At 49.3% G+C, this 15,978-nt stretch overlaps 2 protein-coding genes across 3 annotated transcripts; one reads left to right on the forward strand and one right to left on the reverse strand.

Annotated features, from left to right (window-relative positions):
• Positions 1 to 7,963: 7,963 nt before the first annotated feature.
• Positions 7,964 to 11,407, forward strand: ARHGEF39 (Rho guanine nucleotide exchange factor 39). The gene is made up of 9 exons (XM_060014556.1): positions 7,964 to 8,123; positions 8,335 to 8,429; positions 8,696 to 8,816; positions 9,078 to 9,196; positions 9,796 to 9,866; positions 10,118 to 10,246; positions 10,409 to 10,638; positions 10,892 to 10,980; positions 11,164 to 11,407. Exons 1-9 carry the CDS (start codon positions 7,986 to 7,988, stop codon positions 11,177 to 11,179), a joined length of 1,008 nt encoding a protein of 335 aa, XP_059870539.1. The 5' UTR covers positions 7,964 to 7,985; the 3' UTR covers positions 11,180 to 11,407.
• A 177-nt stretch (positions 11,408 to 11,584) lies between these two features.
• Positions 11,585 to 15,233, reverse strand: CCDC107 (coiled-coil domain containing 107). 2 transcript variants are annotated; one of them, XM_060014555.1, is made up of 6 exons: positions 14,468 to 15,233; positions 14,219 to 14,379; positions 12,437 to 12,497; positions 12,258 to 12,348; positions 12,049 to 12,161; positions 11,585 to 11,965 (listed from the first exon to the last, which is right to left on the reverse strand). In XM_060014555.1, exons 1-6 carry the CDS (start codon positions 14,571 to 14,573, stop codon positions 11,718 to 11,720), a joined length of 780 nt encoding a protein of 259 aa, XP_059870538.1. In that variant the 5' UTR covers positions 14,574 to 15,233; the 3' UTR covers positions 11,585 to 11,717. The 2 variants fall into 2 exon arrangements, with proteins under 2 accessions (XP_059870538.1, XP_059870537.1); XM_060014554.1 differs by having other exon boundaries at positions 12,437 to 12,500.
• Positions 15,234 to 15,978: the final 745 nt, after the last annotated feature.

The following is a 15,978-nucleotide window of genomic DNA, read 5'->3' on the forward strand; positions in this document are numbered from 1 at the left end:
TTCTATTTATTTAGCATCTACCATATGTCAGGCATTGGGCTAATAGACTAGATGTATGGAAATGAATAAGACGCAGTCCCTATCCCGAGGAGCTTGCTGTCTTGTGAGTGAGGGCAAAAATCATCATAATATTTGGGGGAGAGAGATGAATTCTGCCTCAGAAAGTAATACAGAAGTAGGCAAAATTTGATCAGGGCTTAAAGAAGTAGCAGTTCAATTGGTTTAAAAAAGAATGGGGGAGGGGCTTCCCTGGTGGCACAGTGGTTGAGAGTCTGCCTGCCGATGCAGGGGACACGGGTTCGTGCCCCGATCCGGCTGGGCCCGTGAGCCATGGCCGCTGAGCCTGCGTGTCCGGAGCCTGTGCCACGACAGTGAGAGGCCCGCGTACCACCAAAAAAAAAAAAAAAAAAAAAAATGGGGAAAATGGCATTCTGGGCAAAAGGGAGGCACCAAATACTTTGAGCAGAAGAATGACAGAATCCAAATCTCATTCTAGGTTATGTTGAAGGGTAGTGTGGAGTACGAATTGGAGGGGGAAAGTGGGTGCAAGGAGATGAATAGTGAGAGGACCCCAACAATGGGCTGGGATTCCCAGTCTGCCTATTCACTTAACATTTGGTAAGCTTCCTCTAGTCCTCCAGGCACTGTTCTAGACCCTAGGGATGCAGCATTGAACTGGAGAACAGCCTCTGCTGTTCTACAGCTCACATTCTAATAAGGCCCCTATGGCTTCAACAAACCAGAAGAGAGTAAGGCCATCTCAGGAGATCCTTATCTGGGGCTAACATTCAGTAGGTACAGACACCAGTATGGTTGTATAGGTAATTAAATATATTGAAATATTTATAATCTGGTTTGTAACTAGTCCCTAACTCCAGGGTGCTCCTGCTACCCCACTCCTCCCTAGGGACTGTCCTGACCTTATGAACTCACTAAAGAAGTAATGCTTGACACAGCAGGGGCTCCAGGACCCCACTTGAATGCCCCAACCAGTTTCCACTCTGGTAGGTCAGTAGTTGTGCACGAATGCACCCACTAACATGTTAAACAGCTTTACTATCTCCTCTGTCTAAATCCCTTCTATTATTCAAAACTCAGTTCATACAACCACTATGGAGAACAGTATGGAGGTTCCTTAGAAAACTAAAAGTAGAACTACTATATGATCCAGCAATCCCACTCCTGGGCATATATCTGGAGAAAACCATAATTTGAAAAGACACATGCACCCCAATGTTCATTGCAGCACTATTTACAATAGCCAAGACATGGAAGCAACCTAAATGTCCATCGACAGAGGAATGGATAAAGAAGATGTGGTCCATATATACAGTGGAATGTTACTCAGCCATTAAAAAAGAATGAAATAATGCCATTTGCAGCAACATGGATAGACCTAGAGATTATCATAGTAAGTGAAGTAAGTCAGACAGAGAAAGACAAATATCATATGATATCACTTATATGTGGAATCTAAAAACACATGATACAAATGAACTTATTTACAAAACAGAAACAGACTCACAGACTAGAAAACAAATTTATGGTTACAAAGGGGAAGGTGGAGGGGAGGGGTAAATTAGGAGTTTGGGATTAACCTATACACACTACTATATATAAAATAGATAACCAACAAGGACCTACTATATAGCACAGGGAACTCTACTCAATATTCTGTAATACCCTATATGGGAAAAGAATCTGAAAAAGAATGGATATATGTATATGTATAACTGAGTCACTTTGCTGTACACCTGAAACTAACACAACACTGTAACTCAACTATACTCTAAGATAAAATAAAAATTAAATAATAAAAAAAAAGACTCAGCTCAAAGGCCATCTCTTCTAGGAGGTCTTGCTTGACCAACTTTACACCACAGGAAGAGATTTCTGGTGCCTCTGAACCACCACAGTTCTTTGCCCTCACTAACAACCTTGTCTAGCATCCAATTCATATTAAGGTGATTTATGACATTATATCTGCTCCAATAGCCTTGAGGTCCATAAGGGCAGGGTCCAGTATTTGATTGATTGAGTCTGTCTTTTGTTCAGTATTACTTTATTATTGATCATTTTTCTCTCTGCAGATCACCGAGACAGGGCTTGAGAAAAACCAAACTAAATGCCTTCCCTGCCCTCAGGGAGCCCATTGTCAATGGCCTGTGTGTGTCAAACCGCAATTATTCCAGGAGCAGGACATCACATTTCTACAGCACCCCAAACTGTCTGCCTTGTCAGAGTGACTGTCATACTGTATGCCAAAACTTGTATGGCTGAACAAGCAGTCTTCTTAGGAGGTAGTCAGCCTAACGATCTAGGTTGCCATTTCTGGAGCTAAATTAAGAGCCATCCATGGCAATCTGATCCAGTGTGAACTCCTGATGGTCAGCTCATTGTCTTGGTCAGCTGTGTTGTCAGAACCTTGGTTGGACCCAGACACATGGAAAGTACATGGTAATATCTAAACTGGATGGGCCTGGACAAGACAGAATGTGGTAACGACTAATCTAGTTGAGGTGGAGGAGGTCATGGGAAGCATGGAGGACAGAAACACCATGCTAACTGAAGTCTGGAGTCTGTATGTCTAGAACTTTCTCCAACACCAATCTTAGTTTTATTTCATTTTCCCTCTTTCCAAATGTTTTGAATGTTTCCACCTTTTTCCTTTTTAGATCTCCATCAGGGTCTCCTTGTACAATTCTCCTTGGCACTTCTATGTGTCCACATGTCTCCCCTCCATCTCTGCTGCTTTTTCTCAGTATTTCAGAGTCCAGATTGCATCTAGGTACAGCTCTCTCTGTGTTACAGCTCCCTAATTTCCCAAGTGCCATTCTCCATGGTGCTGTCTCTTTCTTGAGCTCTCTGTCTCTGTGTGTGACTATGTCTCTGGTCTGGGTGGGGAATGTGGACTCTGACCCAAGATCGTGCTTTTGCAACTGGGAGTCTGCCAAACCCTGAAACAGGTTTGAGCTCCCAGAGTCTTGTTTCCTGAGTCTCCTCAGGGACAGAGTGTACTCAGGACTGATTGACTAAGGACACCCCCTCCCCCCACCCCGGCCTGACACACGACCTCTCTGTGGTTGTTTAAGGCCAAGTTTTTGGTCATTAGGGTCTATGTCTTAAGACATCGAGGGCCATGTCTCTGCTTATCCCAGGGCTGCAGAGGAGGGAGCTATTTGCTGGTGAAGTAGGAGGAAAAAGAGCCCCCTATTCCCCAGACATGGATTGGAAGCAAAGACAAATCACAGCCCTTCTGGGGCCCTGGGGACTCACCTGTAGTTCTGGCCCAGCTCACCATCAGTATTATTTTCCTAGGACTGCTGTAACAAATTAACACAAACTGGGTGGCATAAAACAACACAGATTTATTCTTTCACAGTTCTGGAGGCTAGAAGTCTGAAATTAAGGTGTTGGCAGGGCCCTGTTCCTTCTGAAGGCTCTAAGGCCTCTTCTAGCTTCTGGTGGCTCCAGGCATTCCTTGGCTTGTGGCTGCAAAACTTCAGTCTCTGCTTCTGACTTCACATGGCCTTCTTCTCTTGTCCTTATGTCTTCTACTGGATGTCTCTTATAGGAACACTTACCATTGGATTTAGGGCCCACCAGGATAATCCAGGATGATCTTAAGATTCTTAATTTAACTACATCTGCAAAAACCCTTTTTCCAAATAAGGTCACATTCACAGGTTCTAGGGGTCAGGACATGGACACATCTTTATGGGGGCCACCATTTAGCCCACTACACCATCAGCCATTTTGGAACTGAAGTGGGTGCACGGGATGAGAAGGAATGAGCTTGTGCTGGGGACCTTCATGTCTTCTGCCCATATCCCTCTTCATGTCCTTTGTAGGCAGTTTCATTTACTCCCATAGCTTCTATACTTGAGGACAGCCAAGTATCCCCAGGTTGGACTACCCCATGTCAGATCTATAACCACCCGCCAAATGGATATCCCCACTTGGATGTCCCACAAGTATCTCAAATTCAACAGGCCTGTAGCCGAATTCATTTGTCCCCAAAACCTCTTCTTCCATACTCCACCAAGTGGTCTAAGCCAGGAGCCTGGTGCCATCTTTCATCTTTTCCTTCACGTCTGAAGGAAAGTCAAGTCATCAAGCACTATGGATTCTACCTTCTAAACTTTTCATCCTCATTTTTCATCCTAGTCCACACTTCCATCACCTCTTACCTGGGTAACTGCACCAGCCTCCTAATGGGTCTTGCTGAGTCCAGCTAGCCAGGGTGATCTCTCTAAAATGCACATATAATCTCACTCCCTATTTAAGACCTCTGAATGTTTCCCATTGCCCTTAGGATAAAGTCCATAGTACTACTTGACATGGCCTTCAGAGGGCTGCCATTGCCCTGTTCTCCTTGATGGGTTTGCAACCTAGGTGGGTCCAGTCAGAGTGAAGCTCTCTGTCTCAAGTATTTGATAACTGAGGGAATTCACTTTCACTTTGTCCAGACATGGATGAGGAAACACACAGCCTCTGGAACTGTGGGCAGCCACCTTGTAACCCCAATGGAAGCCAGCCTTAAGATGATAAAACCATGGAAGGCAGAGTAGAATGGTAGAAAGCAGTCCTTGGTGATTTGACTGAGCTGCTGGATTAAGCTAACCCAAGTCGTCCCCCCCCCCCCCCGCCTCCCCCCCCCCCCAGTATCTGGACTTTTCAGTTGCATGAGCTGATAAACTATCTTATCTTATCGTTTAGCCACTTTGATTTACGATTACTTGTGACACAGTCTTACTGATATAAATTCCCTCTATGGTTTGGCCTGTGTCTACCTCTCCAGTTTCCTTTCTCATCACACTTTCCTTTGCAATCTGTGCTCTAGTCTTATTAAACTTATAGCAGTTCCTTGAATGCATTGCATGCGTGTGCATGTGTGTTTTATCTCCGAGCCTTTGTCCATGCTATTTGTCTCTCTGTCCACCGCACCCACATTGCCGGCCCTGCCTAGCCAGGTTTTGTTTTGTTTATCCTCCTGGCATCCTTCAGTTCACATGTCACTTCCTCCAAGAAGCCTCCCTGACTCCTAGGCTAGGGCCAGTCCCTTCACTCCTGCATGCATAGAAGCCTATATTTCCTTTGTAACGTGTATCTCACTTTATGGTGACTCCTTACCATGTGTGTCATGCTGGATTAAAAGCATTCATAAGGGCAGGGGTCACATTTCTCTTGTCCCCCATTTCATCTCCATGCCTGGCATAAGACCTGGTGCGTGAGAGGCATTTAATTTTTGTAGAATGACTGGTAATTATTATTCAAAGCATCCCTAGGGCTTCTCCAGTGAGTTGAAAGCAGAGGTTGAGGGTAATTAAAGGACAGAGGAAATAAAATTTTTTTTGGCCGAGCTACGTGGATTGTGGGATCTTAGTTACCTGACCAGGGATTGAACCTGGGCCCCCAGCAGTGAAAGCACCGAGTCCTAACCACTGGACTGCCAGGGAATTCCACCCCCCCAATTATTTTTATTTTTAAAATTTATTTATTTATTTATTTGCGGTACGCGGGCCTCTCACTGTTGTGGCCTCTCCCGTTGCGGAGCACAGGCTCCGGATGCGCAGGCTCAGCGGCCATGGCTCACGGGCCTAGCCGCTCTGCGGCATGTCGGATCTTCCCGGACTGGGGCACGAACCCGTGTCCCCTGAATCAGCAGGCGGACTCTCAACCACTGCGCCACCAGGGAAGCCCTAAATTTATTTTTTTAAATTAATTAATTAATTTATGGCTGCGTTGGGTCTTTGCTGCTGCTGCGCGCAGGCTTTCTCTAATTGTATCGAGTGGGGGGCTACTCTTCACTGCAATATGAGGGCTTCTTATTGCGGTGACTTCTCTTATTGTGGAGCACGGGCTCTAGGCGCGCGGGCTTCAGTAGTTGTGGCTCAGGGGCTCTACAGCACAGGCTCAGTAGTTGTGGCGCATGGGCTTAGTTGCTCCACAGCATGTGGGCTCTTCCCAGACCAGGGCTCGAACCCGTGTCCCCTGCATTGGCAGGCGGATTCTTAACCGTCTTCCCTGGCCCCTCTTTCCTTTGGCTTTAGGGGAGAGCTGCGGGCAGAATATGGTGTGCCTGACTTGCTCTGTGGGACACTGGGTCCCCAGGGAATCAGTTGTCTCCAAGTGTCCTCACTGTGTCTTGCTCAGCTTTGCCCTCTTCTTCCTCAAAAGTTGAGTGATTTCCCAACCTGAGCTCACAGCAGGCTCTATTCCCCTGTCCTCTTCCATCCACCTAAAGCACGTTCGCACACTGGCAGGATACCCAAACACACCCATCACTGACTGCGCCCTGGGAGTGTGCTCTGTTCCCATTACCTGGGCTCATGGTGATACCAATTGTCATGAGATTATCTGCCCCCTTCCACCCTTGAGCTCTTAGTGTGGACTGTCCCACATTCACCTGAGACAGTGTAGCCAGTCCTCCACCTATGTGGCATCACCAGTTCCCCTGTGACCTGTCCAAGGTACAGTCTGACCCAAACTCTCTCTTGCCTCCATCGAGCCCTTCAAGTTTTTCCCTGATCTAAGGCCAGCATTTCTCCTTCCTCAGCATACTTAGAATGTCAGAGAGCTAGAGGCGGCCTCAGAATCCTGACAATACCCTGGTTCTTGGCTTCGGGCCCAGATTCTTAGGAGTCCTCAGTGGTAGGAATAGGGTCTAAAGTTTCTAACATTTTGCTTTTTAATAGCATTTTTTTCTAATTACAAAGTAATGCACGCATGCTCAAGCAGAAAACTTGGAAAAAGCAGAAAAGTATAAGGGAATTTTAAAAGTCACCCTATTTATCCCATTCACCCCCTCAGTGGGCCAGTGCCTGGAACAGATTTGGTGCGTAATAAATATTTGTTGAATGAATTATCTTTGATCCCATCACCCAGAGATAAAAGCCACAATCACCTTTCGATTGTTTATCCTTCCAGTCATAGATATGTTATACTACCTAAATAAGATCATATTGTACACAGTTTTATGGCCTGCTTTTTTTCTCTCGTCAATACACTATGTGTTTTCCCATATTGATAGCTTTTTTACATCATTAATGCTTTCATATTATTCTTCAAATGGCTCTACCATAATTTTCCCAGCCAATTCTCTACCATTGGGCATTTAAGTGATTTCCAGTTTTCTGTTGTTACAACATCTTGCCACCCATCCTAGTACATATGTTTTTGTCCACATATCTATTTTTTAGGATGCATTCCTAGAAGTGGAATTGCTGGGTTAGAAGAGTAGGCACATTTTAAGATATCTCATGCATACTGACAAAATGGCACTGCTAATTTACCCTCCAAGGCTATTGCCAGTTTTCAAAAAGACCTAAGTAAGTAAAGAAAATCTGGTACATTTTATCTCTGGACTAGGTAACACAGACTCATCAACTCTAAGCTTTTGGCCAGAATTACAGCAATTCCGACCCACCATGTTAGTTATTGACACTTGCTGACCGGAAGCTAACTGGCTATCAGGTTTTGGATCAGTATGGAAAGAGAAAGCAAGTTAGTGACTTAAAGCCTATCAACTTTTCCGGGGGCCAAAATATTCAAAACCTGGTGACCCGTGAGGATTCCTAGTAATAAAAGCATTGGGGACAACTGGACCCCGGTGTCTGGCATGGGCCCAGGACAGAATCTTAATTCTACAGGTGGGGCACTGCGACCCTGCCCGTGTCTAAACGCCCAACTCTCCTGACTCAAAGTCCACGCTGCTGCCCCAACTTAGTGCTACTCAAAGGAGGGCCACCCACTTGCCCCAACCTGCCCTGCCCCGAAAGGTGCCGCACACCGGCAGCGCCGCCCTGGCGGTGACCTGATGCGGTTCAGCTGGCAGCTGCGCATGCTCCGTCCTGCGCGCAGTCTCTAGGCGCCAGAGGGCGCGCTCCCCTCCAAGGCCCCGCCCCCACGGCCCCGCCCTCTGAGCCGTTGGGATTTGAATCTCCGGCGGGCTGCGGCTGGAATTACCGACCCTCCAGTCCGGCATGGAAAGCCCGGGCCCCAGCGTACGGTGCCCGGTGCAAGAGCAGCGTGCCCGTTGGGAGCGGAAACGCGCCTGCACTGCCCGGGAGCTGCTGGAGACCGAGCGGCGCTACCACGAACAGCTGGGGCTGGTGGCAACGGTGCGGGGCCCGCACACCCTCCCGTAGGGGCGGGGACCCCTGGGTGTGAGAGGGCCCCTACGAGGTCGGTGACCCTGACTGGGGTACCGTGGGTCCTGACCTGGACGCCTGCACGTAGGGACCTCAGGCCGACTTACACAGTTTCTAGCGGCGCCTTGGCACTGGCTTCATGTTTCTGCGGACTGCATGCCGGTATTCTCTCCTTCCGCAGTACTTCGTGGGGATTCTGAGAGCCAAGGGCACCCTGCGACCACCAGAGCGCCAGGCCCTGTTTGGGCCCTGGGAGCTCATTTACGGCGCCAGCCAGTGAGTAGAAGGGGCGTGGGAAGAGAAAGGAGGGAGAGCTCTGGCCTCTGGCAGTGCACGGAGCTCAGAGTCGGAGCGACCCCGGTTCACATTCGGAGTCTGCCAGTTACCTCACTTGTGGTCTTGGCCCAGTGCCTTAATCTGCCCCAATTCTCCACCCGTAAAATGGGGTAATAGCACTACCTCCGGGGCAGGGGTAGGAGAATTAAAAGAGGTGGTGCTTGAGTAGTTCTTGGGCTGCTCTTTTATTGTCCTGACCTACGCAGAGAGCTGCTTCCCTACCTCGAAGGAGGGCGCTGGGGACAGGGGCTGGAGGGCTTCTGCCCCCACCTGGAGCTCTACACCCAATTTGCTGCCAACGCTGAGAGGTCCCGGACCACCCTGCAGGTAACCTGAAGATGACCTCAAGTCCTCCTTCCCCTCTTCCTCCATACATTGCCTCTTCATCTGCAGACCCAAACTTCATTTATACTGCTCCTGCATTTATAGAGCCCTGTGGGTGTCCAGCTCTGTACTAAGTTCCCTGTAGGGAGACGGGGTTCTCTCAGGAGCACACAGCTTCCTGAGGGCTGGGGATGTGTACACCGAAGAATACAATAGTAGGAGAGGCTTCTCTCCTTGCTGCCAACTCTTTCCCCGTCACTCTAGGAGCAATTAAAGAAGAACAAACGTTTCCGGAGGTTTGTGCGACTTCAGGAAGGTCGCCCTGAGTTTGGGGGCATTCAGCTCCAGGACCTGCTCCCTCTGCCTCTGCAGAGGCTCCAGCAGTGAGTGAACTCACCCTGACACAGCCAACTTCTCTTGGAATACTGAGTCTGTATGATTGCTGCTCTCAGCTTTGTGGGATTCCATGGGATTTGTCCCACTGTGTCTCTCCTGGGACAAATTGCTCCCAAAAACTTTTTGCAAGAGTAAATGTGAACCCACTGGAGTACCTGGGCTGTGCAGCCTCAGGCCCTTAGCTGGGATTGTGGAACTTACACTGAAGTGAGGGGCCTGTAATAAGGTTAGTAACAGGGTTTCTGGAGATGAAAGGCTCGCCTAGCTTAGAATTTGTCCCTGCGGATGAGTTAAGAACTTAGTTGTCTGTAGCATCCTCCTTAAGTTGATTAACTTTCACCTTGGGATCTGGCCTCCTGAACCTTGGTCAGTCTGCCCCTCTGACTCTTCAATGTGGAATGGAAGAGGGCCATGTGGTGTGAACCCAGGTTCTGAGTCTCAGATGAAAGAGGGGGATAAAATAGCCACAAGCAGGTCTTTCCTGGCTTTGCAACTGAAGTTTGTACAGGGGGTGATCTGTGTGTCAGGCAGAGGAAATTTTGCCCAGCTCTACTTCCCCTCGTAACTTCCAACTGTCTAATTCCAGGTATGAGAATCTTGCCATTGCTTTGGCTGAAAACACAGGTCCCAACAGCCCTGACCATGAACAGCTCACAAGTATGTTCTTGCTCCTCCACAGCAGTCCTTGGAGACTGCTTCTCTTGTATCCATTTCTGGTTCTGACCTCCAACAATGTCTGATATGCCCCTATCTTCCAATGACTTGTATACAATGTTCCTATTGCCCTACATACTCTTTAAGAAGTTAGACTCTGACCCTGGTCCTCTCTGGAATAGCCTGTCTTTCACCACCACCATTCACCCAAAGTCAAAGTTGTGTTGGGAGTGGGGCATGGAATATTATTCCAGGGGCTGCCCGGCGGATAAGTGACACTGCCCAGAGAGTCCACACCATCAGTCAGAAACAGAAGAATGACCAGCACCTCCAGCGTGTCCAGGCTCTGCTCAGTGGACGGCAGGCAAAGGGACTTATCTCAGGTAGTCTGTGTGCTTCCCCTCAATCCTCAAACTACCCTTTTCCTACCCCCCATCCTCTCTTTTGCCAGCACATACCCCCCATTTCGTCAGCCTCCCTTTCCTTCTATTCCGTGCATCACGGTCCTGAAGCTGCACCAGAATAACAGCTCTCCCATCCCCCAGGTCGCTGGTTCCTACGCCAGGGTTGGCTGCTGGTGGTGCCTCCCCGAGGGGAGCCTCGGCCCCGAATGTTCTTCCTCTTCTCTGATGCACTCCTCATGGCCAAGCCTCGACCTCCATTGCATCTACTGCAGAGTGGCACCTTTGCTTGCCAGGCCCTCTACCCCATGGCTGAGTGTCAACTCCACAGGGTCTTTGGCCACTCAGGAGGCCCCTGTGGTGGACTGCTCAGCGTAAGTAACAGGCGAGAGCCCTAGGTGAGGTAGGAGAGGCCCAAAATATACCTCAAGTGCCTGTGCACCATTCATCTCCTAGGCCTGGGCCCCCCTCACAGGAACTGAGCCACCTACATTGAGAGCATAGTAGGGCTTGGGGTTCATACCTGGTTCTCACTTCAGCCCTAAGTTACCTCAATGGAAACAGCAGGGCCTTTAGCTTAAGGCTGGACATTTCTGAGCCATGTGCTAAGAGGTGGTCTCTCCCTAGCTGTCCTTTCCCCACGAGAAGCTACTGCTTATGTCCACAGACCAGGAGGAGCTGTCGCACTGGTACCGCAGTCTGACTTTGGCCAGCAGGTAAGTTATTTTCCTTCAGAAGAGTGCTGTGGTGAGGCCCACGAGCTGGAGGCAGCAGTTTGGGGCCTCTCTCACGTCTGGAACTCACTCGCACCCCTCACCCCACTCCTCCATCCAACACCCTGGGTGGTTTTGTCAGAATAGAGTGCTCATGCCAGTGCCTGAACTATCTTCTCTCCACAGCAGCCAGAAGAACTAGAGGAATCTTACAAATTCGAGTCCAGGATACCTCAGAGTCGGGAGTACAAAGGAATCTTCTTCAGTACTAACAAAACACAGACTCTTCACAGTTTGAGAAGGGTCATTCTGTGTTTGCGTGAGACCAAGACACGCCATGTCATTTGAACAGCTCTTGAGAATCCGGACACCAAACCTGACCCAACTGAACCTCAGCTGAACCAGCTATTTTTATGTTGTATGTAGTTTCTATAATTTATTTTCCCACAGGATTTTAGTAAAGTTTTTTCTTTTTTGGAGAAGCTTTTTATCTCAGCTATGCAATATGAGAAAAGGGGTTTCTGTGCCCTGAAGGCTGGCATGACGGCGGCCTCAGGAATACAAAGAGAAGGACTGGAGCTCCCTCTGTCTTCTCAGCTCCTGCACTGGAAGACAGCCTCTTTATGTCCTAATAAGGGAAGCTTTTCAAGAAGGCCCAGTTGTTTTTAGGCACCTAGTATGGGTGTGTGTGTGTGTGTGTGTGACCAGCTGGAATGGAAAAAGCACACAGGATCATCCAGTCACAAGAACAGACTCTGTTTTACTAAACTGTCAGCTGTTGTCCCTCCTTCCCGGTGGGGGCTGTGACTGGGGCCCTTTGCTGCAGCCTTCCGGCATCTTCTCCTTAGCCCCTGCTCCATTTCCCTGGGAGTAGCTAGGTTCCTCGTCCCTGTGCTCCAGTTTAGGGGCTCCTCCCAGGCCTGACTGTCACCAGCCTCTTCCTCGTCCTCCTCTATAGATAAGTCCTCAGGAAAGGGTGTGCTGGCCTCTGTGAAGAGGAAGATCAGGCATGTTCCAGTCTGAGAGGCTTTGTCTCTACCTCCACCAGACTCTCACCTCCCAACCCTGTACCTGGTTCTGGAACCTCCACACCCTTGTTTGGTTTGCTCTCTCGTAGCAGCTGGTGGATGGCCTGTAGCTTCATGTGCAAAAGCTCCTGCTGGGCTCCAGCCAGGGTAGTCACACTGCAGATATGTCCACTCAGAGGCTGCCCAATCTCTGTGCCCACCTCTCCCACCTACCACAAGTTCCCCTGGCCACAGGGTCATTGCTCTGCTTACCGCTCAAAAAGGGGCTCCAGCTGGGCCATCAGACTGTTCAGGTGTTGTTCTGTCTGGGCCAGCTGTTGTGTCAGCTGGGCCAGCTGTTGCTCTGGGGTAAGGGAGAAAAGGAGAGCAATGGTTACCAACCTTCTGCTGTCCCTTAATCCCCCCCAAGTACAGACTTCTGCAAAACCCACCTGACTGCAGTGAATCCTTCTTGCCTGCCTCCTCTTGGAGAAAAGTAGCCTCATCTTTCCCCTGCTGTGGAAAAAGGCAAGGGCAATGAGGTTCTCAATAACCTCAGTCTTGGGGCTTCCCTGGTGGTGCAGTGATTAGGAATCCGCCTGCCAATGCAGGGGACACGGGTTCGAGCCCTGGTCCGGGAAGGTCCCACATGCCACGGAGCAACTGGGCCTGTGCGCCACAGCTACTGAGCCTGCGCGCTAGAGCCCGTGAGCCACAACTACTGAGCCCACGTGCCACAACTACTGAAACTTGCACACCTAGAGCCTGTGCTCTTCAACAAGAGAAGCCACTGCAGTGAGAAGCCTGCACACCTCAGCAAAGAGCAGCCCCCGCTTGCTGCAACCAGAGAAAGCCCACGTACAGTAACGAAGACCCAATGCAGCCAAAATAAAATAAATAAATTTACAAAAAAATAAGTAAATAAATTACCGCAGTCTCCAAAGCCAGAAGGAGGAGGAGGACAATTTCAGGTAGACAAAACTAGTGGGTTTTTACCTCAGAGAATCATAATCACAACTAGTCCAGCTCCTCAGCCAGGACAGGAAGCAACATGTCAGTATGCCCCACACGTGGTTGTTTAGTCTACTGAAACACTTCCAGGAAGGAGCAGCTGTCATCAGTTTGATAAAGTTCTGGTTGTTAGTTTATACACAAAGCCAGAAACTGTCCTGTGTGCATCTTCTTTTCATGGTACTGATCAGAGCCTTCCAAAATCATATCTTTTCAACGTGATAGCCCCTCAGGAATTTGAAGAAATTGGTCATACCCCGTCTTCTCTGGTTTAATAGTGCCAATCTTTTGCAGTCAGTGCTCATTTGACACGGTTTTCTCTAGTTGCTTTACTCTGGTTTAAGAGCATGTACTGCTCTTAAAACAGTGCCCTCAAGAGAGTAACATTCTCCAGGAGTGTTCTGATCAGAAAATAAAGCACAATACCTCCTTCCTAGCATTGATTTGGGAAGTGGGTTATCACATCACACAACTGAACTTTGTCAAATAATAAACTGCTGCCAAATTATGTTTCTTTCATACTATACTTGGGTCCAAGAATAGAATTTATTATCTATCCTTGTAAAATTTCATCATTATATTCAGTCTCTCATTCTAGCCTGTCAAGTCTATTTTGGATCACGATTAGCCATCCCTTCTAGTTTCATATCATCTCCAAATTGGCTCAGCCCTCTATATTCCAATGCAAGTAAGTGATAGGGCCAGGGCTAAAGGGAGAGCCCTGGGAGGTACTACTTTCCATTTCAACAGTTTCAATCCACCACAATATACTGTCAGTTCACATTGCAGGGCCTCCTTCCCAAGGAGAACTTGAGACTGCTTGTTACCTCGAACTCTAAAAGCACTTTGGCTACAGTAATCAACTGCTCGTGCCAAGGTTGGAATCTCACCGGGAACTGCACTTACTGTAGTATGGACATTTGCTGGGTTCCAATCCCAGCTCCACCAGTTACTAGCTCTGGGTGGTCTTGAGCAAGTGACTAAACCTCTTCACTGGATTGTTGGGAGGATTAAATGTGATGATCATTATTTATTTACAATTTACCAAGGGCCCTTCACATCCACTACCACGCTGGATGCTCAAAATAACCCCATAATCTTAGAAAGCCAGGGAACTCTTGTCATTTTACAGACTGAAGGGAAAATGTGTCTTCTTCTTGGTACCATAGCGTCCCCCTGGGAGATTCAGGCTCGGGGTATCCCCACCCCTGGTCGTCCCGCACCTGTAAACACTTGTACAGCACAAAAGCCACGGCGGCTGCGGTGTACAGCGCTCCCAAGGGCAGTGCCCCGGCCCAGGCCCGCTCGCGCTGGTTCTTGGGCGGTGGCGGCGGCGGCCGCCGCCGGGTTTCCGTGGCCCCAGGGCCGACCTGGGCGGCGTCCCCTGAAGAGGAGGGCAGAAGCGGTCAGTACAGCTGGGGTTTGGGGCCTGTGGGCAGTCCCAGCCTCCCTCCAGCTGCCCTCACTGGTACCTGGGTGTGCCCGGTGGTCGGGGCTGGTGCGGTCTCCGAGCACCTCGGGCAGCGCTGACACAAGTAGCAGCCCCAGCGAACCCGCGAGCGACACCACGCTCGCCATTGCAGGCAGACACCGCGAGAACCGAGGCGGCGCCGGCGTAGGTCGGACGCACCCGAGCGCTCCCGAGCCCGTTCAGCTCCGGGCTTCCCAGGAAGGTCACGCCCACCCAGTGTGTGGGCGGGGCCAGGCCTATTTGCATAGCACTGTGGGTCCAGCTTAGTTCATTTAAGAAATTAGTTCATTTCTTACCTCTATATAGGTATTCTGTTAGCCAGGATGTCTCCAGAAGCGTACAGTCTTAGAAGATTATAACTGGAAGTGGTTTTTATTTGCCACGCCACCAATTTCGTCACCCTAACCGAAAAATAAATTTCCCCTTGGAGCTATAAAAGGTTAGACCGCGAAACTCACAACGTAGCTTGTGCTGAAGGCCTGTTTCCTAGGCTACAAACTGGGGACTAGTTCCTTCTTTGCGCCTAGGGGAAAGTCCCCGGACCTCTGGCAGAGAGTGCCGCGTGCGCATGTACGTTAGACCTTCCCTGCTTCTCACGGTTAAGGCCGCCAAGAAGCGATCCCGCAACTGGTGGGAGAGCCGAGCGGCGTGTTGGTGGGGGTGTCATCCGTCTACTTCTATAGTTACGCAGGCAGTGCGCCATCGTGCGCACCAACCACACGGGGCTCATTCTCAGCGCGGCTACTTTTGTACCTTGCTAGAAAGTAGCAAGTTACACCCCTGAGCTACTTCTTATTCCTCCCCTTAACTACTTGTTCCTCCTGTGGCCTAATACATCACTGTATCATTTTTATGCAATTCCCATTTCGTGCGACGGCTTCCTCTTCCCCACCCTTTCCATCTGGCAAGTGCCTGTAATAGCCACCATTTATCGTGTAGCATGGTAACACGATAAATTTTTTTTTTTTTTTTTTTTTTTTGCTGTACTTGGGCCTCTCACTGTTGTGGCCTCTCCCGTTGCGGAGCACAAGCTCCGGACGCGCAGGCTCAGCGGCTATGGCTCACGGGCCCAGCCGCTCCGCGGCATGTGGGATCTTCCCGGACCGGGGCACGAACCCGTGTCCCCTGCATCGGCAGGCGGACTCTCAACCACTGCACCACCAGTGAAGCCTCACGATAAGGTTTGATCTCTGCCTGGGCTAGAATCCTGCCTCTCCTATTTGACTAGCCGACCACCCAGAGGCAGCCTGGGCTGCAGAGCAGAGTAGTCCAATCCTCGACTCTAAGCCAGTTGACATAATCAATGTAAATAAGTGGTTCAGGCCAGGTGTAATAGGATAAATGGGCCCCAGCTGATTGTTGCCTTTAGGGAATTTGGGCCCACTATTGCCAGCTCTTCTGATTTTTTTCCAATAGATCAACAAATCGGGATTTCAAAATTTGGAAATCTCCAGTTTTTAAATGTTGACGAGGAATCAGTGGCAGACTTAGCATATTTGACACCTGAGAGAT

The sequence above is a fragment of the Delphinus delphis genome, chromosome 6, assembly GCF_949987515.2.
Source record: "Delphinus delphis chromosome 6, mDelDel1.2, whole genome shotgun sequence".
Taxonomy (NCBI): domain Eukaryota; kingdom Metazoa; phylum Chordata; class Mammalia; order Artiodactyla; family Delphinidae; genus Delphinus; species Delphinus delphis.